This window comes from Pan paniscus, chromosome 10, assembly GCF_029289425.2.
Source record: "Pan paniscus chromosome 10, NHGRI_mPanPan1-v2.0_pri, whole genome shotgun sequence".
NCBI lineage: Eukaryota > Metazoa > Chordata > Mammalia > Primates > Hominidae > Pan > Pan paniscus.
The window spans coordinates 45,674,849-45,693,444 of NC_073259.2; the positions used below are offsets into that span (position 1 = coordinate 45,674,849).

Sequence of the window (18,596 nt, forward strand, 5' to 3'; positions counted from 1 at the left end):
TCTAGAACTAGAAATTCCATTTGACCCAGCCATCCCATTACTGGGTATATAACCAAAGGACTATAAATCATGCTGCTATAAAGACACATGCACACGTATGTTTATTGTGGCATTATTCACAATAGCAAAGACTTGGAACCAACCCAAATGTCCAACAATGATAGACTGGATTAAGAAAATGTGGCACATATACACCATGGAATACTATGCAGCCATAAAAAATGATGAGTTCATGTCCTTTGTAGGGACATGGATGAAACTGGAAACCATCATTCTCAGTAAACTATCGCAAGAACAAAAAACCAAACACCGCATATTCTCACTCATAGGTGGGAATTGAACAATGAGATCACATGGACACAGGAAGGGGAATATCACACTCTGGGGACTGTGGTGGGGAGGGGGGAGGGGGGAGGGATAGCATTGGGAGATATACCTAATGCTAGATGACGAGTTAGTGGGTGCAGCGCACCAGCATGGCACATGTATACATATGTAACTAACCTGCACAATGTGCACATGTACCCTAAAACTTAAAGTATAATTAAAAAAGAATACCTAATTTATTGAGAGTTTTTAGCATGAAGCATTGTTGAATTTTGTCAAAGGCCTTTTCTGCATCTATTGAGATAATCATGTGGTTTTTGTCTTTGTTTCTGTTCATATGCTGGATTACATTTATTGATTTGTGTATGTTGAACCAGCCTTGCATCCCAGGGATGAAGCCCACTTGATCATGGTGGATAAGCTTTATGATGTGCTGCTGGATTCGGTTTGCCAGTATTTTATTGAGGATTTTTGCATCGACGTTCATCAAGGATATTGGTCTAAATTTCTCTTTTTCGGTTGTGTCTCTGCCAGGCTTTGGTATCAGGATGATGCTGGCCTCATAAAATGAGTTAGGGAGGATTCCCTCTTTTTCTATTGATTGGAATAGTTTCAGAAGGATTGGGATCATCTCCCCTTTGTACCTCTGGTAGAATTCGGCTATGAATCCATCTGGTCCTCAACTTTTTTTGGTTGTTAAGCTATTGATTATTGCCTCAATTTCAGCTCCTGTTATTGGTCTAGTCAGAGATTCAACTTCTTCCTGGTTTAGTCTTGGGAGGATGTATGTGTCGAGGAATTTATCCATTCGTTCTAGATTTTCTAGTTTATTTGCGTAGAGGTGTTTATAGTATTCTCTGATGGTAGTTTGTATTTCTGTGAGATTGGTGGTAATATCCCCTTTGTCATTTTTTATTGCATCTATTTGATTCTTCTCTATTTTCTTCTTTATTAGTCTTGCTAGAGGTCTATCAATTTTGTTGATGTCTTCAAAAAACCAGCTCCTGGATTCATTAATTTTTTGAAGGGTTTTTTGTGTCTCTATTTCCTTCAGTTCTGCTCTGATCTTTGTTATTTCTTGCCTTCTGCTAGCTTTTGAATGTGTTTGCTCTTGCTTTTCTAGTTCTTTTAATTGTGATGTTAGGGTGTCAATTTTAGATCTTTCCTGCTTTCTCTTGTGGGCATTTAGTGCTATAAATTTCCCTGTACACACTGCTTTGAATGTGTCCCAGGGATTCTGGTATGTTGTGTCTTTGTTCTCATTGGTTTCAAAGAACATCTTTATTTCTGCCTTCATTTCATTACTTACCCAGTAGTCATTCAGGAGCATGTTGTTCAGTTTCCATGTAGTTGAGTGGTTTTGAGTGAGTTTCTTAATCCTGAGTTCTAGTTTGATTGCACTGTGGTCTAAGAGATAGTTTGTTATTATTTCTGTTCTTTTACATTTGCTGAGGAGTGCTTTACTTCCAACTATGTGGTCAATTTTGGAATAGGTGTGGTGTGGTGCTGAAAAGAATGTATATTCTGTTGATTTGGGGTGGAGAGTTCTGTAGATGTCTATTAGGTCCGCTTGGTGCAGAGCTGAGTTCAGTTCCTCGATATCCTTGTTAACCTTCTGTCTCATCGATCTGTCTAATGTTGACAGTGGGGTGTTAACGTCTCCCATTATTATTGAGTGGGAGTCTAAGTCTGTTTGTAGGTCTCTAAGGACTTGCTTTATGAATCTGGTTGCTCCTGTATTGGGTGCATATATATTTAGGATAGTTAGCTCTTCTTGTTGAATTGATCCCTTTACCATTATGTAATGGCCTTCTTTGTCTCTTTTGATCTTTGTTGGTTTAAAGGCTGTTTTATCAGAGACTAGGATTGCAACCCCTGTCTTTTTTTGTTTTCCATTTGTTTGGTATATCTTCCTCCATCCCTTTATTTTGAGCCTATGTGTGTTTCTGCAGGTGAATTAGGTTTCCTGAATACAGCACACTGATGGGTCTTGACTCTTTATCCAATTTGCCAGTCTGTGTCTTTTAATTGGAGCATTTAGCCCATTTACATTTAAAGTTAATATTGTTATGTGTGAATTTGATCCTGTCATTATGATGTTAGCTGGTTATTTTGCTCGTTAGTTGATGCAGTTTCTTCCTAGCCTGGATGGTCTTTACAATTTGGCATGTTTTTGCAGTGACTGGTACTGGTTGTTCCTTTCTATGTTTAGTGCTTCCTTCAGGAGCTCTTTTAGGGCAGGCCTAGTGGTGACAAAATCTCTCAGCATTTGCTTGTCTGTAAAGGATTTTATTTCTCCTTCACTTATGAAGCTTAGTTTGGCTGATATGAAATTCTGGGTTGAAAATTCTTTTATTTAAGAATGTTGAATATTGGCCCCCCCATCTTCTGGCTTGTAGAGTTTCTGCCGAGAGATCAGATGTTAGTCTGATGGGCTTCCCTTGTGGGTAACCCGACCTTTCTCTCTGGCTGCCCTTAACATTTTTTCCTTCATTTCAACTTTGGTGAATCTGACAATTATGTGTCTTTGAGTTGCTCTTCTCGAGGAGTATCTTTGTGGCATTCTCTGTATTTCCTGAATCTGAATGTTGGCCTGCCTTGTTAGATTGGGGAAGTTCTCCTGGATAATATCCTGCAGAGTGTTTTCCAACTTGGTTCCATTCTCCCCGTCACTTTCACATACACCAATCAGATGTAGATTTGGTCTTTTCACATAGTCCCATATTTCTTGGAGGCTTTGTTCATTTCTTTTTATTCTTGTTTCTCTAAACTTCTCTTCTTGCTTCATTTCATTCATTTCATCTTCCATCACTGATACCCTTTCTTCCAGTTGATGTCATCAGCTAGTGAGGCTTCTGCATTCATCATGTAGCTCTTGTGCCATGGTTTTCAGCTCCATCAGGTCCTTTAATGACTTCTCTGCATTGGTTATTCTAGTTATCCATTCATCTAATTTTTTTTCAAAGTTTTTAACTTCTTTGCCATTGGTTCAAGTTTCCTCCTGTAGCTCGGAGTAGTTTGATCTTCTGAAGCCTTCTTCTCTCAACTCGTCAAAGTCATTCTCCATCCAGCTTTGTTCTGTTGCTGGTGAGGAGCTGCGTTCCTTTGGAGGAGGAGAGGTGCTCTGATTTTTAGAGTTTCTGGTTTTTCTTCTCTCTTTTTTTCCCATTTTTGTGGTTTTATCTACCTTTGTTCTTTGATGATGGTGACATACAGATAGGTTTTTGGTGTGGATGTCCTTTCTCTTTGTTAGTTTTCCTTCTAACAGACAGGACCCTCAGCTGTAGGTCTGTTGGAGTTTGCTAGAGGTGCACTCCAGACCCTGTTTTCCTGGTTTTCAGCAGCGGTGACTGGAGAACAGCGGATATTGGTGAACCGCAAATGCTGATGCCTGATTGTTCCTCTGGAAGTTTTGTCTCAGAGGAGTACCCGGCCGTGTGAGGTGTCAGTCTGCCCCTACTGGGGGGTGCCTCCCAGTTAGGCTACTCAGGGATCAGGGACCCACTTGAGGCAGTCTGCCCGTTCTCAGATTTCAAGCTGCGTGCCGGGAGAACCACTACTCTTTTCAAAGCTGTCAGACAGGGACATTTAAGTCTGCAGAGGTTACTGCTGTCTTTTTGTTTGTCTGTGCCCTGCCCCTAGAGGTGGAGCCTACAGAGGCAGGCAGGCCTCCTTGAGCTGTGGTGGGCTCCACCCGGTTCGTGCTTCCCGGCTGCTTTGTTTACCTAATCAAACAACTAACTTGGCAATGGCAGGCGCCCCTCCCACAGTCTTGCTGCCACCTTGCAGTTTGATCTCGGACTGCTGTGCTAGCAATGAGCGAGACTCTGTGGGCGTAGGACCCTCCGAGCCAGGTGTGGGATATAATCTCCTGGGGTGCTTTTTTTAAGCCCATTGGAAAAGTGCAGTACTAGGGTGGGAGTGACCCGATTTTCCAGGTGCCATCTGTCACCCCTTTCTTGGACTAGGAAAGGGAATTCCCTGACCCCTTGCACTTCCTGGGTGAGATGATGCCTCGCCCTGCTTCGGGTCATGCACTGTGTGCTGCACCCACTGTCCTGCACCTACTGTCTGGCACTCCCCAGTGAGATGAACCCAGTACCTCAGTTGGAGATGCAGAAATCACCTGTCTTCTGTATCGCTCATGCTGGGAGCTGTAGACCAGAGCTGTTCCTATTCGGCCATCTTGGCTCCTCCCCCTGGCTCCATAAAATTGTTCTAAGCACAGAAATACATGTAGAAGAATTCTCTCATCATTTTTGTAAAACAAAGCATTCTAATATTTTACAGAACAAGATAGGACAGTTTTTTTTTTCTTGTAAAGAAGTTGAAGTTTGAGGGTTTGTTTCTTCACTTTTAATTATTATTACCAAATCCATTTTCCTTGTAACTCACAAGCCTGCCATTTTCAGCTCTCTGGCTCTTAAGCTCTCAAGAGTAACATCTGAGTCCTCTTTGTAGAAGGAAGCCCACCACTATCTGTGAAGGGGGAAAAGCGATGAGAGATGGGGAATGTCCCCAAACCAGTGCCAAAATACACCTTTAGGTTGCTATTTACAAACCAGGGTGTTGGATGCCTCTAGCAGTTCCGAGAAAAGCATGTGAATCAAAGCAAAAGATATGGCTGGTGCTCAGACCCTTCTGGGTGTTAAGTAACCAAACTGAGACCAGCCGCGGACTTCCACCCAACCCGAGACTTGGGAAATACCAGGAAACATAAGAGAACTCCAAACCATCTTCTTTGAGAGCCAGGAACAAATGCTTAGTGTGTACTTAACTATTGCATTTACAGGGACAAAAACCGGACACAAGGAAAAAATAGGGGGAAAAAATAGAGTGGCAGTAAAAATAGTATTTTATTCCACCCCCTCCTCCCTTCCCTTCCCCCACAACCCCCAGTACACTTTTCCTCTCTTGCTCCCACAGCAACGTTACAATCAGAAAAAAATAAGTTTCAGGGGGCAGGATTGGAGTGGGGGAGGGGATACGGCTAAAAACAGTAAAATCACAAAAGGAATTTTTCAAAATAGATTATTCCAATTAGTCATCATCTTCTCCCTCATCTTCAGTTTCTTATTTTCACTTCTGACCCCTTTCTTCTTCACCAAGCTCTTCTTCATCTTCCTCATCATCTACCTCTCCATTGTTATAACCTTCATCCTTCTCCTCCTCTCCACTCACGTCCTCCTCTTCATGTTCCTCCTCCTCATCCTCGTCCTCCTCGTCTTCCATTACCTGAGCATCTTCATCATACTCCTCCTCATCCTCATCCTCCTCCTTGTCATCCAGGCACTCCACAAAGCCCTCACCATCCGAGTTAGGGGCCTCCTTGTCATCCGGGTCACAGCCATTGAGATATGTGAGTTGCAGGAGGAGCTTGAACATCTTTTCTCAGTAGTCGTTCAGGTTGGTTACCTCGTAAGTGAAAAGGTCTAAGCTCTCGAGGTTTTCTAACTTTTTCAGGGGCTCTATTGTGCTGAGGTCTTTAATTTTGTTGCCACTTAAATTTAGATGTATGAGGTTTGGACACTTTTCTGCCAATACTTCTAGGCCCACTGAGGCTCTGTTACTGCTTAGTTCAAGCTTCTTAAGTTTAACTTTGGCAAGTTTGCAATTGAGGTGAGGCCTATATTGATTGTATTTAAGAATTCCAGTTCTTCAAATTCATCTGTGAGGCCTTCCAATTTGCCTTCATTTGACTGACTGTTGTCCAGGACAAGTTCTTTCACATCGGAGGGCGTCCTGTTCCGCAGCTCTAAATGAATCCATTTGCCCATCTCCATCTCTCACGCTTTCTCTGCAGAGGCTCCTGAGCCAGCGGAATTCAACCAATAAACCCCGAACCCACAACCACACATTTGAAAGCTCAACCAGCTCCTCTGGGTTCTCTGAAAGTAAATTCTTAATTCCACACACACCCAAAATCTATGATCTCCCATCACATTAAATTGTGCTATCATTCACCCAGTTGCTCCAAAACCTTAGAATAATGACTAATTCCTCTATTTTTCTATTTTACATCAGATGGATGTATTGGCTGTACCTTTACAGTGTATCATAAATCTGATCACTTCTCATCATCTCTAGGCCACGCCATAGTATATATCTCACGGACTGTTGTCAAAGCCTCCTAACTAGATCATTCTTATCTTCCTGCAGCAGCCAGAATGCTCATTTTAAAATGCAGAAAACCCTAAAGACTCTGCCAAAAGGTTAATAGAACTGATAAACAGTTTTAGTAAGATTTCAGGATACAAAATCAATATACAAAACTAGTAGCATTTCTATACACCAATAGTATTCAAGCTGAGAATAAATCAAGGACACAACCCCATTTACAATAGCCACAATGAAAATGAAATACCTAGGAATACAGCTAACCAAGGAGAGGTGAAAAATTTCTACAAGGAGAACTACAAATCACTGCTCAAAGAAACCAGAGATGGCACAAGTAAGTGGAAAAACATCCCATGTTCATGAATTGTAAGATCAATATTATTAAAACGGTCATATTCCCCAAAGTGGCTTACAGATTCAACACTATTTCTATCAAATTACCAATGTCATCCATCACAGAATTAGAAAAAAACTACTCTGAATTCATATGGAACCAAAAAATAGCCTGAATAGCAAAAGTAGCCCCAAGTAAAAAGAACAAAGCCAGAGACATCACACTACCTGACTTCAAACTATCCTATAAAGCTATAGTAACCAAAACAGCATGGTATCGACACAAAAACAGACACATAGACAAATGGAACAGAATAGAAACTTCTGAAATAAAGCCTTACACTTAAAAATATCTGATCTTTGACAAGACCAAGAAAAACAAGCAATGGGGAAAGGACTTTCTTTTCAATAAATGGTGCTGGGATAACTGGCTAGCCATATGCAGAAGAATGAAACCAGACCCTTACCTTTCACCATACACAAAAACTAACTGAAGATGGATTAAAGTTTTAAATGCAAGACTTCAATCTATAAAAATCCTAGAAAATATGCCCCAAAGAAAGGAAATCAGTATATAGAAGAGATATCTGCACTCCTATGTTGGTTCCAGCACTGTTTGCTAAGATTTGGAAGCAACCTAAATGTCCATCAGCAGATGGATGGATAAAGAAAATGTGGTGCATATACACAATGGAGTACTCTTCAGCCATAAAAATAATGAGATCCAGTCACTTGCAACAACATGAATGGAACTGGAGTTTATTATGTTAAGTGAAATAAGCCAGGCACAGAAAGACAAACATTGCATGTTCTCACTTATTTGTGGGATCTAAAAATCAAAACAATAGAACTCATGGAGGAGGGGCTTGGAAGTGTAGTGGGGGCTGTTGGGGGAGATGAGGATGGTTAATGGGTACAAAAAAATAAAAAGAATGAATAAGACCAACTATTTGATAGCACAACAGGGTGACTATAATAAAAATAACTTAATTGTACATTTAAAAATAATTTAAAGAGTGTAATTGCATTATTTGTAACTTGAAAGATAAATGCTTCTGGGGATGGATACTCCATTATCCATGATGTGCTTATTTCACATTGCATGCCTGTATCAAAACATCTCATGTACGCCATAAGTATATATATCTAATATGCACCCACAAAATTTTAAAAAATTAAAAAAGAATAAATAAACATAAAAATTGAAAACAAATTCTAGAAGAAAACCTAGGAAATGCCCTTGTTGACATCAGCCTTGGCAAAGAATTTTTGGCTAAGTCCCCAAAAGCAATTGCAACAAAAACAAAAAAAATGGACCAGTGGGACCTAATTAAACTAAAGAGATTCTGCACAGCCAAAGAAACCATCAGTAAACAGACTACCTACAGAATGGGAGAAAATATTTGCAAACTATGCGTCTGACAAAGATCTAATATCAAGACTCTATAAGGAACTTAAATCAACAAGCAAAAAGCTACCCCATGAAAAATGGGCAAAGGACATGAACAGACACTTCTCGAAAGAACACACACAAGTAAACATATGAGAAAATGCTCATCAGAGAAATGCAGATCAAAATCACAATGAGATACCATCTTCCACCAGCTGGAATGGCTATTACCAAAAAGTAAAAAAATAACAGATGTTGGTGAGGCTGCGGAGAAAAGAGAACACTTCTACATTGTTGGTGGGAATGTAAATTAGTTCAGCCACTGTGGAAAGCAGTTTGGAGATTTCTCAAAGAACTTAAAACAGAAATACATTTGATCCACCAGTTCCATTACTGGGTATCTACCCAAAGGAAAATAAATCATTCTACCAAAAAGAAACATGCATGCACATGTTCATCACTGCACTATTCAGAATAGTAAAGGAATCAACCTAGGTGCTCATCAATGGTTAGACTGGATAAAGAAAATGTGGTACATAGACACCGTGGAATAGCATGTAGCCATAAAAATGAATAAAGTCATGTCCTTTGCAGCAACGTGGTTGGAGATGGAGGCCATAATCCTAAGGAAATTAATGCAGAAACAGAAAACCAAATACTGCATGTTCTCACCTGTGGGAGTGAAACATTGGGCACTCAGGAACATAAACATGGGAATGACAGATGTTGGGGACAACTAGAGTGGGAAGAGACAGTGTTGTGGGAAGTCAGGGACCCCAAACAGAGGGACTGGCTGAAACCACAACAGAACATAAATTGTGAAGATTTCATGGACATTTGTTAGTTCCCCAAATTAATACTTTTGTAATTTCTTACACCTGTCTTTACTGCAATCTCTGAACATAAATTGTGAAGATTTCATGGACACTTATCACTTCCCCAATCAATACTCTTATAATTTCCTATGCCTGTCTTTACTTTAATCTCTTAATCCCATCATCTTCATAAGATGAGGATGTATGTTGCCTCAGGACCCTGTGATGATTTCGTTATCTGGGCAAATTGTTTGTAAAACATGTGTGCTTGAACAATATGAAATCTGGGCATCCTAAAAGAACAGGATAACAGCAATTTTCAGGGAACAAGGGAGATAACCATAAAGTCTGACTGTCTGCGGGGCCGGGAAGAACCGAGTCATATTTCTCTTCTTTCAGAAAGTGAATAGGAAATATCGCGGAATTCTTTTCTCAGCAAGGAATAACTGGGAAAACGAAGGCATTCCCAGGGGGAGTCCCTAAAATGGCCGCTCTGGGAGTGTCTGTCTTATGCAGTTGTAGATAAGGGATGAAATACTCCCTGGTCTCCTGCAGCGCCCCCAGGCTTGCTAAGATTAGGAAATTCCAGCCTGGCGAATTCTAGTCAGACCGGTTGTCTGCTCTTGAACCCTGTTTCCTGTTAAGATGTTTATCAATGACAATGTGTGCCCAGCAGGACATGAAACCTCATTAATAATTCTAATTTTGCCCTGACCTTGTGATCTTGCTCTGCCCCCCATTTGCCTTGTGATATTTTATTGCCTTTGAAGCATGTGATCTCTGTGACCCACAGCCTATTCATACACTCCCACACCTTTGAAAATCGCTAATAAAAACTTGCTGGTTTTGTGGCTCAGGCATCATGGAACCTGCTGACATGTGATGTCACCCCTGGAGACCCAGATGTAAAATTTCTTTCTTTTGTACTCTTTCTCTTTATTTCTCAGACAGGCCGACACTTAGGGAAAATAAAAAAGAACTGTTATGTTGAAATATTGGGGGCTGGTTCCCCCTATAAGACAGAGGTGCATATGGGCTGGAAAACTACCTATTGGGTACTAAGCTCACTACCTGAATGAAATATACCCATGTAACCAACCTGCACATGTATCCCCTGTATCTAAAATAAAAGTTGAAAAAAAAGTGACTACTTTGTCTGATATTAATATAACCATAACAGCTTTATTGTTGTTGTAGTTAGTGTTTGCATGGTATCTTTTTTGGTCCTTGTACTTTCGATCCATCTGTATCTTTATACATAAAATGTGTCTCTTGTAAAATAAATAAATAAACAAACAAATACATAAAACACATATAGATCACATCACAGCCTTCCTCAAAACCCTGTGTTCCCTCTGCATCATGCTTAGGACAAAGCACACAGTCCTTCCATGTCCAGGCCTACCCCTTGGACATCATTCCTGCCCACTCCACCTGTCCATTCTGCTTTAGTCACACTAGCTTCCTTTCCCTCCGGTGTGCCAGATGTGCACTTCTGTCTCAAGGTTTTGGCTCCCTCACTCAAATGACATATCCTCAGAGAGATCTTCTTATAACCCCTCTCTAAAGCAGCAGCTGCCACCACTTGCCCTTTACTCTGATTTGTATTTTTTAAATCCCCACTGGACATTATAAATACCTAATAGTTTTGTTTGTCTGATTCATCTCATGGAATGTAAGCTTCATGAGGGATTTTGTCTTAATCATTATTGATTGTATTTACACTACCAAGAACTATATTTGAAAAATAGAAGGAACTCAAATGTATGTAGAATAAATGAGCCAATAAATACTACATAGTGACATTTCCCGTGGGTGGGAAGCCATCGCATTATTATCCAGGCCAGTGATGAGGATACAAGGGCATCCTACAGAGGAGAGGCACCCCTCTGCTGCCATGATATCATCTAAAATAGCTAAGTTGTTACATGGCCCCCCAACAAAAGACTAAATTTAGACTATATTTTCAAGAACTTTATTGAGGTATAATTGACATGCAATAAAAGACACACACTTGTTAATTTTGGGCATGCATATACACCCATGAAATTATCAACAGAAACAAGATAATGAAAATATCCATGAATTCAAAAGTTTCCTTGGGCCCCTTGGTAATCTGTCATCTTAACCCTCTCTGCCATTCTGACCCTCCCATCCTGAAGCAACCATGGATTTGCTTTCTCTTATTCTATTAATAGAATGTTATGTATTTTCTAGAATTTTATTTAAATAAAATTATACACTGTGTACTTTTTATGGTACAGGTTCTTTCATTCAGAATAATTATTTTGAGATTCCTGTTATTATGTACAGCATTCATTTCATTCATTTTCATTGCTGAGTAGTATTCCATCATGTGGTATATTCATTTCATAGGGCTGCCATAACAAATTGCCACAAAATTGGTGGCTTTAACAACAAAAATGTATTCCCTCACAGTTCTGGAGGCCAGAAGTCTGAAATCAAGGTGTCGACAGGGTTCGTTTCTTCTAAAGGCTTTCAGGGAGAATGGGTTCCAAGCTTCTCTTTTAGCTTTTACTGGCTGCAGACAATCTGTGTAGTTCGTTTGTTTGTAATGCCTTATTTCAGTCTCTACCTCTGTCTTCCCATCACCTTCTCTTCTGATGTGTCTTTTCCCTTCTCTTCTAAAGACTCTTGTCATTAGACTTAGGTCTCATCCTAATCTAGGATGATCTTATCTTGATATCCTTAACTTAGTTATATTTGCAAAGACCATTTTCCCAAATAAAGTCACATTTACAGGTTCTGAGTGAACATCTGTTGGGGAGGGGTACCGTTCACATCACTACATATACATATACTACCATTTGTTTTTCTATTTACCTGTTGATGGACATTTTGGTTATTTTCAGTTTGGGGCTATTACAAATAAAGTGGCTATGAACATCCATTCACAAATTTTTGTATGGATATATGCTTTGTTTCTTTTGGGTAAATAGGAGTGGAATGGCTGGGACATATGGTAGGGGTTGTATATTTAAAAAATTAATAAACTGTCAAACTGTTTTCTAAAGTTGCAGTACCATTTTACATTCCTACTACCAGTGTATGAGATTTCAAGTTGCTCTATATTTTTACCAGAATTTGGTATGGACATTATTTCTAATTTTAAATATCCTAATAGGTGTGTAGTGTTGTCTCATGGTTTTAATTTGCATTTCCCTAATAATGAATCGTGTTAAGCATCTTTTCATTTGCAAGTCATGTATCTTTTTTTTTTTTAAGGCAAAGTTTCACGCTTGTTGCCTAGGTTGAGTGCAATGGCTCGATCTTGGCTCACTGCAACATTCACCTCCCCAGCTCAAGCAATTCTCCTGCCTCAGCCTCCTGAGTAGCCGGGATTACAGGTGCACGTCACCATGCCCAGGGCTAATTTTTGTATTTTTATTAGAGCTGGGTTTCACTATGTGGGCCAGGATCGTCCCGAACTCCCAACCTCAGGTGATCCATTCGCGTAGGCCTCCCAAAGTGTTGGGATTACAGGCATGAGCCACCACGTCCAGTCCCAAGCCATATATCTTTGATGAAATGTCTGAACAAATATTTTACCCATTTTATAATTGGGTTTCTTGTATTATAATAATAGATTAAGTTTTGGGTGTTTGTTTATTCTGGATTCAATTCCTTAATCATATATGTGAATTGCAATTGTTTCTCTCTGTTTTTTAGGAAGAGGAAAATCTTTAATTTCGATAAAGTTCAATGTATCAATTTTTCCTTTTAGAAATCTTTGCCTATCCCAAGGTCGCCAAGTATTTTTCTAAGGTTTTCTTTTAGAAGTTTCATAATTTCAGATTTTTTAGGCTTTACTTTTAGTTCTATGATTCATTTTGAATTAATTTTTGAAGTGGTGTGAAACATATCATAGATAGAAGTTCTCCCTTGTTGATATTCAATTAGTCCTGCACATTTTTTTACAAGACAATCTCTTCTCCCCAACTGCCTATGTACTTTTGTTGAAAAACAATTGACCATATATTCATGAGTCTATTTCTAGACTTTTTATCTGTTCTATTTGTCTATTTTTCTGTCTTTATATCAATACTGCATTGTCTTAATTGTTATAGCTTTACAATGTCTTGAAGTCAGGCAGTGTAAGAACTTTGACTTTGTTCTGTTTCAAGTTGTATTGGCTATTCTAGATAATTTACATTTCTATGGGAATTTTAGAATCTTCTTGTCAATTTCTACATAAAGGCCTCCTGGGATTTTGATTACAATTGTATTGAATCTATAAATCAAACTGGGGGGCACTGGCATCTTAACATTTTAATATTGAGCTTTTTCATGCATTAATGTATATCTCTAGCTCTTTTTAAAATGTAACTTTTAAGTTCAGGGGTACACGTGTAGGTTTGTTATGTGGATAAACTTGTGTCATGGGAGGTTTGCTGTACAGATTGTTTCATCACCCAGATATTAAGCCTAGTAGCCATTAGTTATTTTCCCTGATCCTCTCCCTCCTCCCACCCTTCACCCTCTGTTAGGCCCCAGTGTGTGTTGTTTCCCTGTATGTGTCCATGTGTTCTCACCACTTGGCTCCCACTTGTAAGTAAGAACATGTGGAATTTGGTTTTCTGTTCCTGTGTTAGTTTGCTAAGGATAATGGCTGCCAGTTCCATTTATGTTACTGCAAAGGACATGATCTAGTTCTTTTTTTATGGCTGCATAGTATCATGGTGTGTATGTACCACATTTTCTTTATCCAGTCTATCATCGATGGGTGTTTAGGTTGATTTCATGTCTTTGTTATTTTGAATAGTGATGCAATGAACATATGCATGCATATGTCTTTACACTAGAACAATTTATATTCCTTTGGTTATATACCCAGTAATGAGATTGCTAGGTTGAATGGTATTTCTGTTTTTAGGTCTTTGAGTAATTGCCACACTTTCTTCCAGAGTGGTTGAATGAATTTACACTCCCACCAATAGTGAATAAGCATTCCTTTTTCTCCACAACCTTGCCAGCATCAGTTATGTTTTGACTTTTTAATAATAGTCATTCTGTCTGGTGTAAGATGGTGTCTCATTGTGGTTTTTATTCACATTTCTCTAATGATCAGTGATGTTGAGCTTTTTTTCACATAATTCTTGGCTGCATGTATGTCTTCTTTTGAGACATGTCTGTTCATGTCCCTTGCCCACTTTTTAATGGGATTGTTTGTTTTCTTGTAAATTTGTTTAAGTTCCTTACAGATACTGCATTAGACGTTTGTCAGATGCATAGTTTGCAAATATTTTCTCCCATTCTGTCAGTTGTCTGTTTACTCTGTTGATAGTTTCTTTTGTGGTACAGAAGCTCTTTAGTTTAATTAGATCCCATTTGTCAATTTTTGCTTTGATTGCAATTGCTTTTGGCATTTTTGTCATGAAATCATTGCCCGGTTCCTATGTCCAGAATGGTATTGTGTAGGTTGTAATACAAGGCTTTTATAGTTTTGGGTTTTACATTTAAGTCTTTAATAAATCTTGAGGTAATTTTTGTATATGTAAGGGAGGGGTTCAGTTTCAATCTTCTGCATATGACTAGCCAGTTGTCCCAGCACCATTATTGAATAGACAGTTTTTTCCTCATTGCTTGTTTTTGTCAGCTTTGTTGAAGATCAAATAGTTGTAGGTGTGTGGCCTTATTTTTGAGTTCTCTACTCTGTTCTATTGGTTTATGTGTCTGTTTTTGTACCAGTACCAAGCTGCTTTGGTTACTATAGTCCTGTAGTATAGTTCAAAATTGGGTAATGTGATGCCTCCAGCTTTATTCTTTTTGCTTAGGATTGCCCTGGCTATATGGGCACTTTTTTGGTTCCACATATATTTTAAAACCATTTTTTCTATTTTGTGAAGAATGTCATTGGAAGTTTAATAGGAATAGCAATGAATCTGTAAATTACTTTAGGCAGTACGGCCATAATAATATTGATTCTTCCTATCCATGACCATGGAATGTTTTTCCATTTGTTTGTGTCATCTCTGATTTCTTTGAGCAGTATTTTGTAATTCACATTGTAGAGATCTTTCACCTCCCTGGTTAGCTGTATTCCTAGGTATTTCATTCTTTTTGTGGCAATTGTGAATGGGATTGTGTTCCTCATTTGGCTCTCAGGTTGACTGTTATTGGTGTACAGAAATGCTACTGATTTTTGCACATTGATTTTGTATTCTGAAACATTGCTGAAATTATCAGCTGAAGGAGCTTTTGGGCCAAGACTATAGGGTTTTCTAAATATAGGATTATGTCATCTGCAAACAAAGATCATTTGACTTCCTCTCTACCTATTTGGATGCCCTTTATTTCTTTCTCTTGCCTGATTGCTCTTGTCAGGACTTCCAATACTACGTTGAATAGAGTGGTGAGAGAGGGTATCCTTGTGCCAGTTTTCAAGGGGAATGCTTCTAGCTTTTGGCTATTCAGTATGATGTTAGCTGTGGGTTTGTTATAGATGGCTCTTATTATTTTGAGGTATGTTCCTTCAATACCTAGTTTGTTGAGAGTTTTTAACATGAAAGGGGGTTGAATTTTATAAAGAAAGCCTTTTCTGCATCTATTGAGATAATCATGTGCTTTTTGTCTTTAGTTCTGTTTACGTGATGAGTCACATTTGTTGAATTGTATATGTTGAACCAACCTTGTATCTCAGGGATGAAGCCTACTTGATCATGGTGGTTAAGCTTTTTGATATGCTGCTGGATTAGGTTTACCAGTTATTTTGTTGAGAGTTTTTGCACTGATGTTCATCAAGGATATTGGCCTGAAGTTTTCTTTCTTTCTTTTTTTTTTATACTGTGTCCTCCAGGTTTTGGTATTAGGATGATGCTGGCTTTATAGAATGATTGGAGAGGAGTCCCTCCTCCTCAATTTTTTGGAATAGTTTTCTTGGTACCAGCTCTTCTTTGTATCTCTGGTAGAATTCAGCTGTGATTCTACCTGGTCCTGGGCTTTTTAAAGTTGGTAGGCTATTTATTACTGACTCGATTTTGGAGATCATTATTGGTCTGTTCAGGGATTCAATTTCTTCCTGGTTCAGTCTTGGGAGGGTGTATGTGTCCAGGAATTCATCCATTTCTTCTAGATTTTCTAGTTTATGTGCATAAAGGTGTTCATAATAATCTCTGATGGTTATTTATATTTCTATGGGGTCAGCGGTAATATCCCCCTTAGCTTCTTTAAGCTATATTTCATAGTTTTCAATGTACAATCTTGCACATCTTTCGTTAGATTTATACCTAAGCATTTAATATTTCTTGATGCTATTGTAAATTGTATTTTTCCCTTTTAATTTTAAGTTTTGGTTGTTCCTAGTATTTGACTATCTACATCTAGTTTGTATGTTGAATTTTCTATTCTGCAACCTTGCTAAACTCATATATTAGTTCTAGTGGAAGTTGTTTTATGAATATTCTACATATATGATCATGTTGTCTATGAATAAGCACAGTTTTAATTTTTCCTTTCCAGTCTGGAAGCCTTTTGTCTCTTTTATTGTCCTAATTGTACTGGCTAGAATCTATAGTACAATGTTTAATAGAAGTGGTGAGAGCAGATTTCTTTCCTTGTTCCAAATCCTAAAGAGACTGCTTTCAGTCTTTTACTATGAAGTATTATGTTAGCTGTAGATTTTTTTATGGATCTCCTTTGTCAGGTTGAACAAGTTTCCCTATATTCCCACTTTGCCAAAATTTGCTCATTGGGGATATTATAGATTTTAGATTTTGTCAAATGCTTTTTCTGTACATATTAAGATTTTTTCTTCTTTATTCTGTTAATATGGTATATAATATTAATTTTTGAATGTTAAACCAATGTTGCATTCTTAGAGTAAACCCCACTTAGTTATAATGTGTTATTTTCTTTATATATCATGAAATTTGCTTGATAAAATTTTATTAAAATTTTTGCATCTATGTTTATGAATGATATTGCTCTCTGGTTTTTTCTTATGATGTCATAGTCCGATTTTTGGCATCATAATAATCGTGGCATCACAAAATTAATTGAGAAGTATTCCTTCCTCCTAATATTCCAGAAGTTGTTGTTTATTTTTTATTATTTATTATTTAAATGTGGAAGTCATTAGTAAAGCCATATGGGCCTAAATTTTTCTTTATAGAAAGGTTTTAACTAGAAATTATTTCTTTAATTTAAATATTTAATAGGGCTATTCAAGTTATCTATTTCTTCTTGAGTGAGCTTTAGTAGTTTGTATCTTTCAAGAAATATGTCGATTTCTTATCCATTTTCAAATTTATTAAAATAAATCTTTTCTCAAAATTCCCTTATTAGTTTTTTCATATCTATACAATTTGTAGTAAAGTCACCTTTCTCATCTTGACACTGGAAATGTCATGTCTCCTTTCTCTATCCATCTCTCTCCCTCCATCTCTTTTTTCTGATCAGTCTGATTAGAGATTTATCAGTTTTATTCATCTCAAAGGATCAGCTTTTGACTTCACTAATTTCTCTTTTTCTATTCCAATGATATCCGTTATAATTTTTATATTTATTATTTCTTCTGCTTACTTTGGTTTTATTGGATCTTAATTTGCTAGCTTCTTACAGTAGAAGCACTGACTTTAGACCTTTAATTTCTTATGCAGACATTTAATCCTATACATTTCCCTCTAAATTGATGGGAAATTTGTGGGACTTAGCTGCATCTCACAAGTTTCAAAATATTGTTTCCATTTGTATCTAGTTCAAAATGCCTTCTAATTTTCCTTTTTGATTTCTTCTTTGATCTTTAAATTATTGAGATATACGTTAGTTAGTTTCCAAAGTTTGAAGATTTTTCCAGATATCTTTTTGCCATTGATTTATAATTTAATCGCTTAATAATCAGATAAAATATTTTTATGACTTGAATTTTAAAAATTTTATTGAGACATGATTTATAGCCCAGAATGTGGTCTCTCTCAGAAAATATTCCATGTATACTTGAAAAGAATGTGTATTATACTGTTGTTGGGTGGAGATTTACATAAATTTCAATTATGTCAAGTTGATTCATAGTGTTTTTCAAATCTTCTATTCACTTACTGATTTTTGGTCTACTTGTATCAATTATTGAAGGGGTATTTAAATCTGCAACTAAAATTATGATTTTGTCTATTTCTTCTTAGTTCTCTGTCTTTGTGACATATATTTTGTCAGATGCACAGATGCTTTTCTTATGAATTGACCCTTTTATCATTATGAGATGACCTTCTTTAGCCTTGGTAATTTTCTTTGCTCCTGAATCTACTCCCTCTGATATTAATAAAGTCACTTCAACTTTATTTTGATTAGTGTCAGCACGGAATATCTTTTTCCATCACTTTTCTTTTGACATCCTTGTGGTATTATATTTAAAGTGGGTTTCTTATGAGGCAGCATACAGTTAGGTTTCCTTGTTTTTAAAAAATCAAATCTGGTTATCTCTGTCCTCTAATTGAGATATTTAGTTGACATTTAGGTTTTTCACTCTCATTTCGCTCTTTGTTTTGTATTTGTCTTAGCTATTCTTTGTTCCCTTGTTCCTGTTTTTCCTGCATCTTTGTATGAGTATTTTTGTGATACCATTTGATCTCCTTTGTTGAGTTATTAGGTATAACTAC

General features: G+C 37.7%; 2 protein-coding genes across 2 annotated transcripts in view; both read right to left on the reverse strand.

The window, feature by feature from the left end:
* Positions 1-2,455: 2,455 nt before the first annotated feature.
* Positions 2,456-18,596, reverse strand: part of LOC117975443 (testis-specific H1 histone) — a 183,861-nt gene continuing 167,720 nt past the window's right edge. Inside the window, exon 6 of the transcript XR_010108825.1 lies at positions 2,456-4,545. The gene's annotated coding sequence lies outside the window, so the exon portion shown is untranslated. The remainder of the gene's footprint in view (positions 4,546-18,596) is intronic.
* On the reverse strand, positions 5,368-6,233 carry ANP32D (acidic nuclear phosphoprotein 32 family member D). Its single transcript, XM_008951140.4, is given in 2 exon segments — positions 5,368-5,918; positions 5,921-6,233. Coding segments are annotated over 2 exon segments (741 nt in total). The 5' UTR covers positions 6,111-6,233.